The sequence below is a fragment of the Gouania willdenowi genome, chromosome 14 (genome assembly GCF_900634775.1).
Source record: "Gouania willdenowi chromosome 14, fGouWil2.1, whole genome shotgun sequence".
In the NCBI taxonomy this organism is placed as follows: domain Eukaryota; kingdom Metazoa; phylum Chordata; class Actinopteri; order Blenniiformes; family Gobiesocidae; genus Gouania; species Gouania willdenowi.
In genome coordinates this window covers 29,662,865-29,678,513 of record NC_041057.1, presented here as the reverse complement: position 1 = coordinate 29,678,513, position 15,649 = coordinate 29,662,865, and the positions used below count along the sequence as shown (strand labels likewise).

The window sequence follows — 15,649 nt, the reverse complement described above, 5'->3', positions numbered from 1 at the left end:
AATTACTTTTCTCTTGTGAATCTGCGCTGCTTGAGTTTTGCGAGACGTCTGTAGCAAAACTGATTCACACTCGTAGAAATGGCCCCTCCCCTCCCCGCTCCCCCACGTGTGGGATTGACCAATCAGAAGCGAGGATTTGGAGACAGTGGGTGGTGTCTTTTTAGCACAGCAGCCAGTGATATGACCGAAACAAAGTCATTTTTCTTCACCGTAAAGCCAGGATGTTGAAATTTGCCTCCACAGATTGTTAGAAAAAGGTTGTTAGAGTCATTTATGAACAAAAATAGTCAGAGAGTGATTCTCCTTGTTTAAATTTAGGTCAACGCTATGGGAGATGAGGATCGAGAGCTGATAGCTGATCTTTCTTTAATTTTATGAGACAGTTCACATACTTGTTCATTGTTTTATTGCTTCTTCACATTATACAGATTTTAGATTTACGCATGCAACCACAACCATAACCCTAACCCTAACCTAATCAAATAAACTAATAAAACTCGTGTCCGTTCACTTTGAAAACAAAAATAAACAAAAAGCAAAAATGCATTTTCCGGTAGTGCACATGCGCATATACTGTATGCTCATCAATCTCAGTACGAGGTAAACTCAGACCGTGACACAGTAGGAATCTTTTTTTGTCTGTTTGCAGCCTTCTATTTAATACAGCTGGTTAGCGCTAGCAGTGACACAGCACTGAGCTGTGTTAAGAAGCATGCAAAGTTGTTTTAACATCAGCTCACACACTGTTTCACGTTTTCAGATGTCCGTACAATTCAGCAAAATCTCAGGCTTCAGTTATTCCGTGCGAATGCGCCACATAAAAAGCAGACGTTGGGGGGTCATTTATTTATTACATGTGGTCCCTAGGTAAAATTAATCCCATGCTAATAGAGCTATAATCTAGTTAGTCACTTAAAAAATAAAAATAAGATGAAAACAATGATGAAATCAGATGATCTTACTCTACCAAGTGTCAGTTGACGTCAGTGTTTGTCTGTATTTATTTTACCATACAGAGCAACAAGGAGTGTCTGTACAACAAAGAGCCAGAGTAATGATATTGTAGAAAGCACAGTCAGCTGTGGGCACAGCTCAGTCTGTAAACAACTATCATTTTCAGGCCGAAACAAGCAACCAGTGGTCATCATTTGTACTTCAGTGTTTAATCATCCATGCCCACAACCTTGAGTGTTGAGAATGCAGAAAAGCTGGGCTCTGTTTCACTGAAACAAGGCCTGACAGGGATGCTAATGAGGTCTTTGGGACATTTGCCAAGCACACAAAGCCACCCAGACTATTTCATCCATTCCAGCCATCAGAGAGCTCACACTGGGCAGCGCATTTCACGGAATGCTCCCATCAAACTAAACCAGAAAGTTCCAACTCACACACAATGTAGAGCAGTGGTTCTCAAACACTGTTAACTCTAGAATTCCCTTTCTCTAACTTTTGAATGCAAGTCTCTATAGAGAATAATGATGGAATAAATGAGTGATAAACATTTTAAAGAATTTCATTTAGTGAATAAAACACTATTTAGTGCCTCCTGAATTTTTTTTTATTTCTATAGTTTTTATGATTTACAGTCATCTCCCTCCTGATGATGGACCAACACTGACCTCTGTATTTCCAGTTCATGGTCTAATCAATATCATTTTGTGTGTTTTTGTGTCAATTTGTGTTTATTATTGAGTATTTTTTTTCTTATCTCATGTGTTTTTGGTGTCCTTTTTGTGTGTTGTTGGTATTATTTGAACAATTCTGTATTTTTGGTGTCGTTTGGTTGTTACTTATGTCATTTTGTATGTTTCCCTGTTATTTTTGTGTATTTTGGAGTGATCTTGTGTATTTTTCTCTCATTTTATGTGTCTTTCGTGTCGTTTTGTGTGTTGCTGGTAATAGCAAGCATTTTTCTCTCTTAGTGCGTGTGTTTTTGGTGTCATTTTGTGTATTTTGTTATTGTTTGTCTGTTCTTTTTATTATTCAGTATATTTTTCTCTTATTTTGTGTGTTTTTGTCGTCGTTTTGTGAGTTGCTGGTAAAATTTAGTATGATTACCTTTTCTAACTAAAAATAAACATTATAAAACCCCATATTTTTGTACATTTCCCACACTCTCTCTCTCAAGTACCCCCTGAAGTGGCCATTTGAGAAACAATGATGTAGAGTCCATTCAGTTTGATTCAAATCAAAAAAATGACACAAAAGAGGAGTATTTACCTGGAGCTGGAGTGGGGCTATACACACTGCATATTGACAAGGCTCTGCTGTAGATAAGGCTGTTGGTGCTGCACTGACTGAGAAGTGAAGGCTCTCTGCAACCACAGTGCAAACAACAACCTGCAAGAGAACAAGACCAGGCAATGAAATTAGGAAGTGCTTTTATAACCATAAACATGTTGAAGTTATGACACAAAATATAGAAAAACATAAAAGTAGCTCATCCTTCCACAAATACATAGCGGACATTTCTGTTAAAATTTTGAAACATTCATGTTTTTGTGTGTTTTATTTTACTACACTGTGACAAAAAAAGAACAGGTTTTTTTTTATTTTTTTAAAGCTGGTGGAGACCTTTTTTATTTATCAAATAAAGACATAACGTAGGCCTGATTGATCAATAAATTGAAGATCATTTGCTCAAAAAAGGTTGAAATTGCCACTGGAAAGTTGTTTTTTTTTTTTTTTCATCTGTATTGTAAACTCTCTAATGTTTGAAGTTTTGTGCTTTGCATTGTGGGATGTGGAGTCCAATAGATGGATGCAAAAAAGTGTTTTTACTTCATTCTTAACATGATTTTTTTTGTTTGCCCCATAAACTCTGGGGCTGGTGTGGCTTCCCCAAACATTTCTGATGTTTTAACTGAAAGTTGCAGCAAAACGATGGCAATAGCTCATTTTGAGGAATACACGGAGAAATCAGGATCGGGCCGAAATTGGACGTCTTGTAAATTCATCACTCGGAGGGGGTCGCCAGATGCCTTAAAAAAAAAAACTAAGAATGTTTTTTGAACAATTTGAGCCTAGTTTTGCTTATTTTTACCTTTTTTCTGCAACTACACCAAACTTGCCATTTTTAAACCTATTTTCATCACTTTTTCTTGATATACTGTATTTTTGCTCCTTTTAATTTCAATGCATTTTTGCTACATTACTTCCATTCCTGACACTTCGCCATCAAATTTCAATGTTTTTACTGCACATTTTTTCCACTTCCAAGATATTTTCAGCACTTATAAACTCCACCACTTTTCCCACCTTATTTTGCACATGTAGACCCATTATTGTCACTTTTAATGTGATTATCACAGATTCATAGAACAATGAACCATCATTTTGCTGACTTTATGGATGGACCCCAAAAAAGCTCTCCCCTTTATTCCCCCTTATAGATGACTCTGTCTCCACATGACTGTTCTTCAATGTTCATGTCTGTGTTCAACCACCGTCAGCTACAGTGGGGGTCCCTGGTCTCTAGGACCTTTATTTTGGTGGTTGTGGGCTGAAAAGGTTGAGAACCACTGCTTTAGATCACATTTCACACAATTTCTCATCTTCCTAACACTCCTAAACCAAATAATGACACCTTTTTTAAAAGAATGAATAAAAAAGTCAATTGTAGTCAACGTAAAAGCATCTACAAAAACAGAAACTACCGTATAGATGTATAGCGTGTACTGTCGGTGTGACAGAAAGTATCAGAATGCATGAATAAAATTGTTTTATTGAGATTAAATGTGATTAGTATTAGGGCTGGGCGATATGCCAGAAAAATGTATCACGATATAAGTGTTTCATATCAGTCGATATTGATAATTATTGATTTGTTTTTTGTTTTTTTACCTATTCAAAACAAGGACCAGAAGAAAACAGGCCAAATATAAATACCTTTATTTTAAACGTAATCTTAAACATTTAAAACAAAACTATGGAAAAAAAACTTCAATTTAAAAAAATTAAAAAAAAAAAACTGTTAAATGTACAAATATGGACAATAAATAAATGTGCAGCTCATTTTGTAAATAATAAACCAGTGCACACCTGAGGTAGAACGTGTTTTAAGTCATTCTCAATCCATATTTTATACAAAAGACATTCTTAATGAGGAGAGCTTATTTGTATAAAAAAATAATCAAATTAATGTAGTGACATTGCTATTTCTATTCTTTCCAACAAACACAAAATCAGGTATTTCTTAATTATTGAAAATATGTAAGATTGTTTATTTAGAGATAAACTGTGATCCAAAACCAACAGTAGAATCTCTGAAATAGGACGGGCATCTGCACTTGTTTCCAAAAAAAGCGAATAGCTGCTGCAGTCTCTATCATCATCATCATCATCATCATCATCATCATCATCAGGGAGCGAGCACCATAAATCACCTTTTCAGGAATGGAATGCAGCAGCCGAGGTGTTTTGCTGATTTCACTGTGCTGTCTTTGGCATGTTGGAAGGAACACGCTGAATGTAACGCAGGTTCCAGTGCATTCCTGCCTGCTCATCCTTAGTGCTGAGCTCGACAACTGCATAAGCTTCTTAAAAAATGCCTGCGCACGTAAGCCTCTGTTATTTAAACTGGCTGCATTTACCAAAGAAGCACCTGATAGTTGAGTCAATATCACAATCATCACAAAGAAAACGCTGAATAAACAATGACCACACAACAAAGACAACCCTGTCATGCCCTCTCTGACCTCTTTGGGTATTTTAATGGCAGGTAAAATACATTCTGCAACAATCTGACACTTATTATTAAAATGGGCAGTGATTACAAATGAAATTTTGACTTCTAATCAAAGGTTTCATATGATGACTCGGAGATAAATAAATGTTTACGGTCTATTTTAGGTGATAAATAATTCTTATTTACTATGATATTAAGATTATGTTACAGCTGCTACAGTATGAAATGGTTCAGTTTAGGGCAGTCAGTGGTTCCCCTTTTTTGGGTTGTGACAACATTTTGACTGGACAAATTTCTGGCGACCACGGGGACATTTTTCTTTTCTTTCTGGAATTAGTTTTTCATCATGGCCATACCAGCCTGTCATTGCCCGATCCCGTTAGATCTCGGAAGCTAAGCAGGTCTGGGCCTGGTTAGTAGTTGGATGGGAGACCACTGAGAATTCCAGGTGCCACAGTGGGGTGGCAGTCACCCAGTGGTATCTGTCATTGTACCCTTGGGCAAGGCACTTCACCTACATTGCCTAGTATGAATGTAGTGTGTGAGTGCGTGTTGGTGGTGGTCGGAGGGGCCGATGGCGCACTATGGCAGCCTCGCTTCCGTCAGGCTGCCCCAGGGCAGCTGTGGCTACAATAGTAGTTTACCACCACTAAGTGTGGAGTGAAAGAATAATGCCTTAATTCTGTAAAGCGACTTTGAGTGTCTATGATAAAGCGCTATATAAAACTGATGCATTATTATTATTATTATTATTATCATGTTAGGGCTGGGCGATATGGACCAAAACTCATATCACAGTATTTTTTCTCAAAACGGCAATATACGATATAAATCTAGATCATTTTAATTCAAATAATGTCTGATCTGAAAGAGAATTCTGGGTTAAATTTGCACATTTATTAACAAACAGCAGTACAATATGTGCCATTTTTGTCTTTTTCTCCTTTAAGGGACAGCACATGTGAGTGAGTTCTGTAGTGTGGCTTGTTTAGGAGAAGGTCTGGGTTAGGACGCACTCAGAAATCCATCTACACGAGCTTTTCATGTACTGAGAAGTAGTGAAAGCAGCAGCCACTGCTAAAAAATAGTGTTCAAAACAAATTACGCGATAAAAATATATATGTATATCGATATAGGCAATATTGTAATTTTCTGTCACCAAAATAGAGAACTCTATTTATCTTAAAGCAGAACTAAGTAACTTTTCCACCTTAATGAATCCTTCTCATAGTCCCTGTGAGGGTACTACAAGTGTTTATGGGGTGAGTGCAGGGTGATTCATCCCCCCCTGCTGTCTCTGGCCAGAAAACAGCACTTGCAACTTTCCCTGCCTCAGACCCAGTGGCAAGACGTACTGCTTTACGGCAGCCCAATACAAACTAATGCTAGATTATGACCTGCACACAGGTGTCTACAAAGACATTTTTCTAAAACTTATATCATGGCAGAGCCAGCAAAAAAACAGCAGAGAAGCAGCAACACACAGCAATCACAGCAACAGGCGCGCACACACACACTCGCAATGCAGCGCTCCATCAGGCAGCACACACACAAATATCCATCCATCCATCCATTTTCAGAGCCACTTTGTCAGCACACAAACATCACACACATTTCCACACTCCCTTCCATATTACTCCCACATCATTCATTTATTTTACTCGTCTCTCTTCCTCATACAGCAAATGTGATTCAACTCATGCAACTGTTACGAAAGTTGCCAACACATTCAATTCTACAGTAGCACTTCCAGTGATGAGATGGCTAAGAACAGGAAACCCGAAGCTCAAAGATGAATGAGTCCACAGACACAAGTAGCACTATACTATAAATATATTAAAAAAAACAAACCGCTGCGTTATTTCACCAAAGCTGCTTTGCTTTAATGTAGTTCAACAGTGTCAAACCAATTTGAGTTCAGGGGCCAAATACAGACCAGTTTAACCTCAAGGGGTTTTTAGGCAGTAACGAGAACAATTTTGGTTAGATTTCACCTTTATTTGTAAATGAAGTCCTTTCATCTATCCGTCTGTACAAAAATATCCATGACTTTGTTGTAAAAGTTCTCCTTATCTTCTTTTAGTTTTAAAAGTCTCTCAGTCTCAAATGCCTGTAGTGTTATGGTACGTTCACACCAGACGCCTTCCTGGCATCAAAATCGCGCCTCACGCCCCTAGTTGGACACTTGTGCTCATTGAATCAGCACGCTTGTCACCAGCGTCAAAGATGCTCGGGACACGTGTCCAACCAAGTTGGGAAGAGAGCACGTCAAGGGGAGGGGCTTCTCTGTTGCCGGTGATGTTCACACAACAAATGCTATTGTGGCGATCAGTTACGTTCATAATTCACCCAATGACTGTGATGTGGTGAGGAACATTATTGTGTTGAGAAGGCTGTGTTTCCGGTCGGATGTATTTTGGTGTGATTCAGTGTGTGCACTGTGATGTTAGAGTGCTATAGGGCTACAGGAGGTGCGGGACGCGCAGCGGGACCTCCCGACGCTCCCTAGAAGCGTGTCCACCATATATTGTCTATGTAAACCTGATGCTGCTGACACTTTGGACGCATTTGGTGTGAATGTGCCATTATGCTGCCAACTAGCTAAAGAGAACGTAGCAGCGACAGCACTGTATCAATTCACTAATGCGCTGTGAACGTACGTATAGCATTTAGCATTGCACGGTTACGTCCAAAGGCAGCGTAGCAATCTTCCTTTTAACGTAAATGGTTTCCCTATGGGGAACTGACTGCACATGCGCAAACACATCCATACACTGATCTGCTGCTCTGCATAGGATCAGTGTGCCTTTGGGAGAGGGTGTGTCCTTCACCGTAATACAGCGCTGGAGTGAGTGGCTTGTGTAGCATCCTTGCCGTACCAGGAAATATTGGTGTTGAGCTATGAAAAGCACAAAATGCTGACACTTTCACACGTATAATAATAATAATGGCTTTGATTTATATGGCACTTTTTTCGAGGAAACTCAAAGCCCGTTACAGAAACCATTATTCATTCACACAGTCATACCGGTGGTGGTAAGCTACAATGTCACCACAGCTGCCCTGGGGCTAACTAACAGAAGCGTGGCTGCAATTTTGTGCCTACGGCCCTTTTGACCACCACCAACATCCATGCAGAATTCATACCCATTCATACAAGGCAATGTGGGTAAAGTGCCTTGCCCAAGAGCACTAAGACAATGACTCGGATAGAGCGGGCTTTGAACCCACAACCCTACTGGACAACCCACTCTACCACAGAGACATGGTCTCCCCTCATGTAGGAACTGTATGCTTTGAAAAATAAATTATAATTATATTCTAACTAAAAAAAAATAATCAAAATGAATATTTCATTCATTTCAATGAACCCTTGGGTAGACACTTGACACCTGATACTCATTGGGTTTGTAGTGAATAATACGTTAGGGGACATTTCGAACAGTAAGTCAGTGAGATGCAGCAGATTGGTGATTGTCATTCTGCCCAATACATTTGAAAAGTGAACAATAAGCCTGTTAATGAATGACATTATATTTATATATATTCACTCTACCTTTTTCCTGGCAGACTTCTGAAAGCTGGACACTTGGTGGACTTTGAGCTCTGTCGCCTCAAGGCCATTCTCTGGAAATGAAAATACAAGCTCACCCTGAGGAGGAAGAAAAACAGGTTAAAACAGGGATCAGAGAGAGAGAGAGAGATTGTGGAGGTCTGTGAAAATGTGCAACAATCTAAGTATCAGAGTCTCAGCACACAGGGCGGTGTCTGTCACTGAAACTTCACTCTTTTATGAATATTGTGTAACCAATCAGAGCCATTATGGGACTTGTTTATTGAAGTCACCTGCCTCCGTGTGTCATCATGAGACCTGACCCACCTCCTGCTTCCTGGCCTGTTCATCCAGAGCCCTGCACCAGGAGCCCCTCCACTGGCTCCTCCAGCCGCTGAGTGACAGCGCCCATCCCAGCAGAGCCGCCGCTTCCTCCTCCTCCTCCTCCTGCTGCTGCTCCGCGGTGAAACCCGCTGCTCCATGCCGGCTCCCCTGTTGGAAATACTGTACCAGATACAGTACCAGGGTCACAAGGGACGCTATGAACAGCGTCACCATGCATAGCCACTGCGGGTCCCCCGAACCGAGAGACAAAGTGGAGCTTTGGGAGGCGGACATCCTTTGCACAAACAGTCACAGTTTAGCACTGCTGCCTCATAGTGTGGGTTTGTTTGGCTAAAGGCACGGTATAAATCAACACGGCCAGTCACCCACCAACACACAGCAACTCCCAGTACACACACTGGAACCAGCCATGCTGTACAAGTCCACGGTGGGAACAGAAACCTGCTCAGCTCCTCTCAATGAGTCCGCCTGTGTTAGCTCACTGGGCTAATCTTTACCGCGGGGCGCTTCACGATCTTAAACTTCATCAAATACAGCGACAGAAAAGTTCACCCTCTGACTTATTAACACAGTGTTTGAGTATAGTCCATAAATGTTCCAGGTGTGGAGTGGAAATCCTGTGGCGCGATGGTGAAGTGAACTAGTGGACGCAGCAGAGTGACGAGTCAGACTGGACTGAGTTACTACTGCACCTGAAAGGAATACGTGGCACGAAACTACAATTCCCACAATGCACCACGGAATGATGCCACTTCTGTTTACCTACTGTTACAGTGTCAAAGCTAATGGTTTTAGCACTTTAGTGGCAAAGGCATTGTTCGCGTGGGCTGTGCATCGTATTGAGAAGTATTTGTGTATCATTTAAAATGAGAATTAAAGAAAACGTGGCACTAAACATTCTTTTTGTGCTCCGCGGCTTCACGTAGATATTCCCAGAGTCGTAATCGCCTGTTGTTGTGTTGCCAGGTTGGGTGACAACACGAATAGGTTATTAAGGAATTGCTTTTACTGGCAAAAGGTAATTTGGGTTGAGGGTTCTCAACTGGTCTCACGCCGGGACACACATTTTGCCCCACTTTTTGTTTATTTTATTTTTTTAGAATTCAACCAACAAAATTTAGTTTTTCAAAATAAAAAAAAACTTGTTGAAAACACATACAATATTTTTTAAAAGATGAATTTATATATTTTCCTGTTCAACATGCATTTCACTGCATGCCTGTCAAAAGAGAAGTTTCTTTCAAAATAAAAGGCAAGTCCAACATGAGAGACGTTAAGTATTTATTTATTTTTGACCAGCTGTACGTGACACACTTTTGGGTCCCGACCCACCAGTTGAGAATCGTTATTAATGTTTAAATTTAAACACATACAGAGTAGATGTGGTCAGTGCGTTATTAAAAAACACATGAGTTGTCGTTCATATGGACGCAGACACAATCAGTTTACTTTGTAGTCTAAAGAGAAAGATTTTAGGTTTGGTATTTTTGTTTATGATGGAAACTTGGAATTTGCCATTAACACTTTGATTTTGGTGGGAAATTTACGTTTTCTCAAGTGCAGGTACTTTAAAACTAAACTGGAAGGATGAGTTAAAACTGTTCAGTAAATCTCTGAAACTTGTCAAAGACATACATTTCTTTGCTTTACTATTTCATTTGATTTTACATATTAGATAGCCCTTATTTATGTGTTTGTTTGTTTCTTCATTTTCTTGAAAACCCCTTGTTTATTTTTATAATTGCTCAAACTGATGTCTGCATTTTGATTTGATTTGATATCGAATTTTGTCTGTATTTTTTGTATTGAATCAAAGTTCAATAAAACAATAAAAATCAATTTCTTGAGGTCTAGATTAACACACTTTTATCTAGAATTTTCCATGTTGTTTATAACAACAAATAAACCCCAAGTGATACGTTGCATTTGTGTTTCTTTTGTTTGCTTATTTATTCCTATAACTTTTTTTGATCCATCCATTTTAATGCTAAACTATGGAAGCCCATTTCTGCCAGTAAAAAACCCCCCAAAAAAACAAAAAACAAAACAAACTAGGAATGGTAAAATAATAATTCAAGTCTAAGCTACTAAGTCATAATTATCAAATAGTATCCTGTAAATACGACTGTTAGTATCTCATCATTATTAGATACTTTTTTATTTTTACTATTCATAGGTTGGTTGTTTTTACTGGCTATTTTATAATTGTGACTTAATATCTAAGTCATAAGTTTAGGTCTTAAGAATGTATTATTATTATTATTATTATTATTATTACTATTACCTCCACCACGCACAGAGCGTTAAGGTAATGTTTTACCCTCCGTTTATCTGTCAGACTGTTAGCAAGACAACTTGAAAATTTATGAATGGATTTGGATGAAATTTTCAAGTAAATTGCTAAATGGGACAAGGAACAGGTGATTAAATATTGGTGATGTTCTCGCTACCTAAAGAGAAAAAAAAAAAAAAAAAAAAAATATATATATATATATCTATATATATACTGTATATCCCATTCATTTTCCCATCCACACTGTGGAACTTCTTGTTGTTGATGCCATAGGTTCTCTCAGAGTCAAACAGCTCAATGTTGACAGGTAGTCAAGGTAACACAGCTCAGACAGGTAGTCATGGTAACACAGCTCAATGTTGACAGGTAGTCGGGTAACACGGCTCAGACAGGTAGTCATGGTAACACAGCTCAATGTTGACAGGTAGTCGGGTAACACAGCTCGACAGGTAGTCATGGTAATTTTAAGTTTACTATGTTACTGTGACCGTAGCTTGTTGGCTGAGCTTGAGCTGCTTGGCAAAGGTTTGCGCTCACATTGTTTTTCTAGTCATTAATATATATTTTTTCCCAACATTTTTGCCTTTTTCTCCTTGTGGAAATATGCTTCCATACTAAACTGCCAGAATTTTCTAGAGTTCAGTTTTTCCTGAGCATTTTACATACGGGAAATTATTTGCCTTACCTGGCAACGCAGAGCATCGCCATTGTTTTTAGCCAGCTTCTAACCGTGGACAGGGTTTATTTGTTTTCTATTCAACTCTCACATGGAGGTAGGATGTTGTTGTTTTTTAATCAACGAATTAGTTTCTCGGTAGTTGTACTATAATAAATATCCTTCACTACAGATTTAATCGAGATAAACTACAAATCCTGGTCAACCTGCGCATTCGTGCTAACACGTATTAGCTTCCCCAACCTCGGCTGTTCTGCCTCACATGACAACAACAAACCCCGCAGAACAATGAATTGTCGCTCGGAGGTTCTGGAGGTGACTGTGGAGGCCAGGCAGGTGGAGGAGGCCATGCTGGCTTTACTTCACACCGTCCTACTGCACCGCAGCACGGGCAAGTTCCACTACAAGAAGGAGGGCACCTACTCCATAGGCACTGTGGGGACCCTGGACATAGACTGTGACTTCATAGACTTCACCTTCGTCAGGGTTTCCTCAGAGGAGCTGGACAGGATGATCAGGAAGGCTGTGAATGAATTCAAGGTATTTACAGGTTCTCAAAACACAAACACCTCCATTTGTTCTTTAAACCACTAACATCCTGGCATCAAAACTTAGAAATAATGACTATTGTACATTTGTTTTAGTGTCAGTAAGTAAAACATCACACTTGATCACACTTGTGCAAATCATATTGTATTTTATGTTTGTTATAATATCATAGAACAGAGATGGACAACTTTCATCACAATATGATCTAAGGGCCACATTATCACAATTCCTCTCAGTGTTTAGAATAATTACCTCTCTGATCATTAACATAGGGGAAAAACTGAGGGTTTTGTGTTTATTTCTCTGGCCTTTTGTGTAATTTCATTGTTTTGTGTGTTTTGGAAGTCATTCTGTGTAATTCTGTGGTCATTTTTGTGTATATTGTACTGTACATTCTGTTGTTGGTTTGTTCATTGTTTATCTTTTTGTGTATTTTCATTGTCGTTTGGCGTTTTTTGTGTTTTTGGTATAATTTTGTTGTTTTTTTTGGTGTGTTATAAGTCATTTTTGTGGACATTCTGTTGTCAATTTGTGAGTTAACTTTTTGTGTATTTTCATTTTTAATGTTTTTTTTTTTGTCATTTTGTATAATTTAGTTTTTTGTGTGTTGTAAGTCATTGTTGTGTAAATTCTGTCGTTTAACTTTTTTGTGTTTTCATTGCTGTTTAACGTTTTTGCGTGTTTTTGGAGTCATTCTGCATACTTTTGTTGTTTTGTGTTATAAGTCATTTTTCTGTATTTTTTGTGTAAATTCTGTTATTTAGTGTGTTCTTTAACGTTTTGTTTGTTTTCATTTTTGTTTTGTGTTTTTTTTTGGTCATTCTGTATAATTTTGTTGTCGTTTTGTGTGTTATAAGTCATTTTTGTTTATTTGTGTTAGTTTTGTTTGTGTAACTGTGTGTATTACTGCTGTCATTTTGTTTATTTATTTTTTTAATTTTGTTTGAGTTTTTTGAAGACATTTGCATTTACTCTGGGGGGGCCACATGAAATTAGCCCCGGGGCCACCAGTTGTCCATGTTTGTCATAAAATATAATATTTATAATGAATCTGTTATTGTGTCCTTGGGCAAGACACTTCACCCACATTGCCTAGTATGAATGTAGTGTGTGTGAGGGGCCGATGGCGCACTATGGCAGCCTCGCCTCCGTCAGTCTGCCCCAGGGTAGCTGTGGCTACAATAGTAGTTTACCACCACTAAGTCTGGAGTGAAAGAATAACACCATAATTCTGTAAAGCGACTTTGAGTGTCTATGATAAAGCGCGATATAACATGTCTAAACATTTACTTACACGCATTTGCTGTTGAGTAATAGAGCCAAAAAGTATTCTACTTTATTGCTGAAGTTATATGTCAACGGGGTTGGGGCAATACACGGTGACGACTGACCAGCATTTTTTCCAATTACAATTAAAATTATAATTTTTTTTCCCCTGAAAGTCAATTGTAATTACGTTCTCAATTACTAAAATTCAAATTCAATTAGCCAAATTACTGAGCCTTTAATGAATAACCCCATAAAATGTGACAAAATTGTGTTAGCTTTCTGTTAGCATCTCTTATGATAAACGGGTCAGTTTTGACCCATGTAAATCAGCTGTAAAATACACTTTTGTTTCTCATCTCTTGGTTATCGCGTTAGACCAAATTATCCATGAAACTAATGGTATTAATGTTCTTGGTGTGGGCGTCTCAGCCTTTTTTCTATCAGTACATCTAGATTTCATTTTTTTTTTCCAATTATTTAAATGGTCTCAGCAGAAAAAAAGATGATTTTTTTTTCTCCATTTAATGCCTTACTATATAACCTTATCTCTGAAATGTGGGTGTTTTTCCACATTTTTGTTATTTTTCATTACTGGATCTTCACCACAGTTTAAGGGTGTTCATCATATTTGCACTAGTTTTTAGTCAATTACAATTACAAACTCAATTATCTTAACTCAATTACAACTCAATTGTGATTACAGGACGCATTGAGCAACTCGGGCAGTGACGGCATGGGTCAGATCTCCTTGGAGTTCTACCAGAAGAAGAAGTCCCGGTGGCCGTTCTCTGACGAGTGCATCCCCTGGGAGGTGTGGAGCATCAAGGTCAACGTGGTCAACCTGGCCAATGAGCAGGAGAGGCAGATCTGCCTGGAGAAAGTGGGGGAGAAGCTGGGGGAGAAGGTGATCAACGTGGTGGAGGTCATAAACCGCCACGAGTACCTCCCAAAGATGCCCACCCAGTCTGAGGTGGACAATGTTTTTGACACCAGCCTCAAAGATGTCCAGCCTTATCTTTACAAGATCTCCTACCAGATCACCGACACACTGGGCACCTCCGTCAGCACCACCATGAGACGGCTGATCAAGGACACGTTGGCGCTGTGAGCACATGTTTGACCTCTTTATTCTACTATAAAGACAATCTGACTCAATTATGTTGTGTTTGTCCTCCTAAGATTTTGATGCATCTACTGCTGTATAGCTCGCTTCTAAATATTGTTCATTGTCATTTAATTATTAAAGTATTTTATTCTCATGTGATTTTGTTTTTAAACTGTCTTGATCAGTCTTTAATTTGATCATCAAAAAATAAATACACTTGTATATCAGTCAATGCTTTAAAAACATGTGTTGCTGATAAGCCATCCTCTTATCCGGATACACGATGGCACTACAGGGGGTACTTGAGAGAGAGAGATTGAGGAAAATTAACAAATGAAAGCATTAAAAAAATATGGGGTTTTATAGTGTTTATCTTTAGTTAAAAATGATAATACTAAATATTACCAGCAACTCACAAAATGACAACAAAAACACAAATTAGAGAAAAATGTACTGAATAATAAAAAGAACAGACAAACAACAATAAAATGACACCAAAAACACACACAAAGAGAAAAATACTGTTACCAGCAACACACAAAGATGACAACAAAGACACAAAATAAGAGAAAAAAAATAGCGAATAATAAAAATACACATGATTACACCAAAGACACACTGAAAATACAAGGATCAGTCATCAGGAGGGAGTGACAGGATATGCTGAAAACTATAGAAATAAATCTATTCAGGAGGAACTAAATACTGTTTCATTCACTTATTTACAAAATGAGATTCTTTAAAATGTGTTATCACTCATTCATTCCATCATTATGCTCTATAGGTGTTTTTTCACAGAATTTTGAGTAAAATGTTGTAGTCGGACAAAGGGGGTACTGGATTCAGAAATAACAGAAAAGGGTACTTCAGCCAAAAAAGTTTGACCAGTTGCCCACAGTCATGGGCAACTAGTGACCCCCAGACTAATTTTGTGTAGAAAAATATACAAAATGACAACAAAAACACAAAATAAAAGTAAAATTGTCAAAATTACTTTAAAAACAATCAAGATGGCCACAAATATATCAGAAATAATACAGAACTACAAAAATACACTAAAATAACAGAAAAATGTACATCCATCCACCCATTTTCTGATCCACTTGCTCCTATTTTCAAGGTTGTGGACACAAGAAATTATTACAAAAATAACAGAAATACACAAAATGACA

At 38.3% G+C, this 15,649-nt stretch overlaps 2 protein-coding genes and 1 pseudogene across 5 annotated transcripts in view; 2 read left to right on the top strand and 1 right to left on the bottom strand.

The window, feature by feature from the left end:
• Positions 1-9,309, bottom strand: part of c2cd2 (C2 calcium dependent domain containing 2) — a 40,600-nt gene extending 31,291 nt beyond the window's left edge. For 2 of the 3 annotated variants that reach the window (XM_028467234.1, XM_028467235.1), the window contains exons 1-3: positions 8,568-9,309; positions 8,244-8,339; positions 2,221-2,340 (exon numbers count right to left, since the gene is read on the bottom strand). In XM_028467234.1, coding sequence (XP_028323035.1) covers positions 2,221-2,340; positions 8,244-8,339; positions 8,568-8,858 — 507 coding nt within the window. In that variant the 5' untranslated portion in view covers positions 8,859-9,309. Of the gene's footprint in view, positions 1-2,220; positions 2,341-8,243; positions 8,340-8,533 lie in introns of all 3 variants that reach the window. The other variant, XM_028467236.1, reaches the window with a different exon arrangement.
• On the top strand, positions 5,030-5,147 carry LOC114476294 (uncharacterized; annotated as a pseudogene).
• Positions 9,310-11,490: 2,181 nt separating the features above from the next.
• Positions 11,491-14,636, top strand: atg101 (autophagy related 101). Of its 2 annotated transcripts, XM_028466863.1 has the most exons (3): positions 11,491-11,651; positions 11,727-12,094; positions 14,076-14,636. In XM_028466863.1, the coding sequence occupies exons 2-3, from the start codon at positions 11,843-11,845 to the stop codon at positions 14,478-14,480; spliced, it is 657 nt and encodes a 218-aa protein (XP_028322664.1). In that variant the 5' UTR covers positions 11,491-11,651; positions 11,727-11,842; the 3' UTR covers positions 14,481-14,636. The 2 variants fall into 2 exon arrangements, with proteins under 2 accessions (XP_028322664.1, XP_028322663.1); XM_028466862.1 differs by having other exon boundaries at positions 11,545-12,094.
• Positions 14,637-15,649: the final 1,013 nt, after the last annotated feature.

Bases quoted from the DNA above. Each gene is read 5' to 3' on its own strand.
- atg101 (XM_028466863.1), top strand. From the start codon at position 11,843: ATGAATTGTCGCTCGGAGGTTCTGGAGGTGACTGTGGAGGCCAGGCAG. The intron at 12,095-14,075 runs GTATTTACAGGT...TTGTGATTACAG, and splicing joins AGGCTGTGAATGAATTCAAG to GACGCATTGAGCAACTCGGG.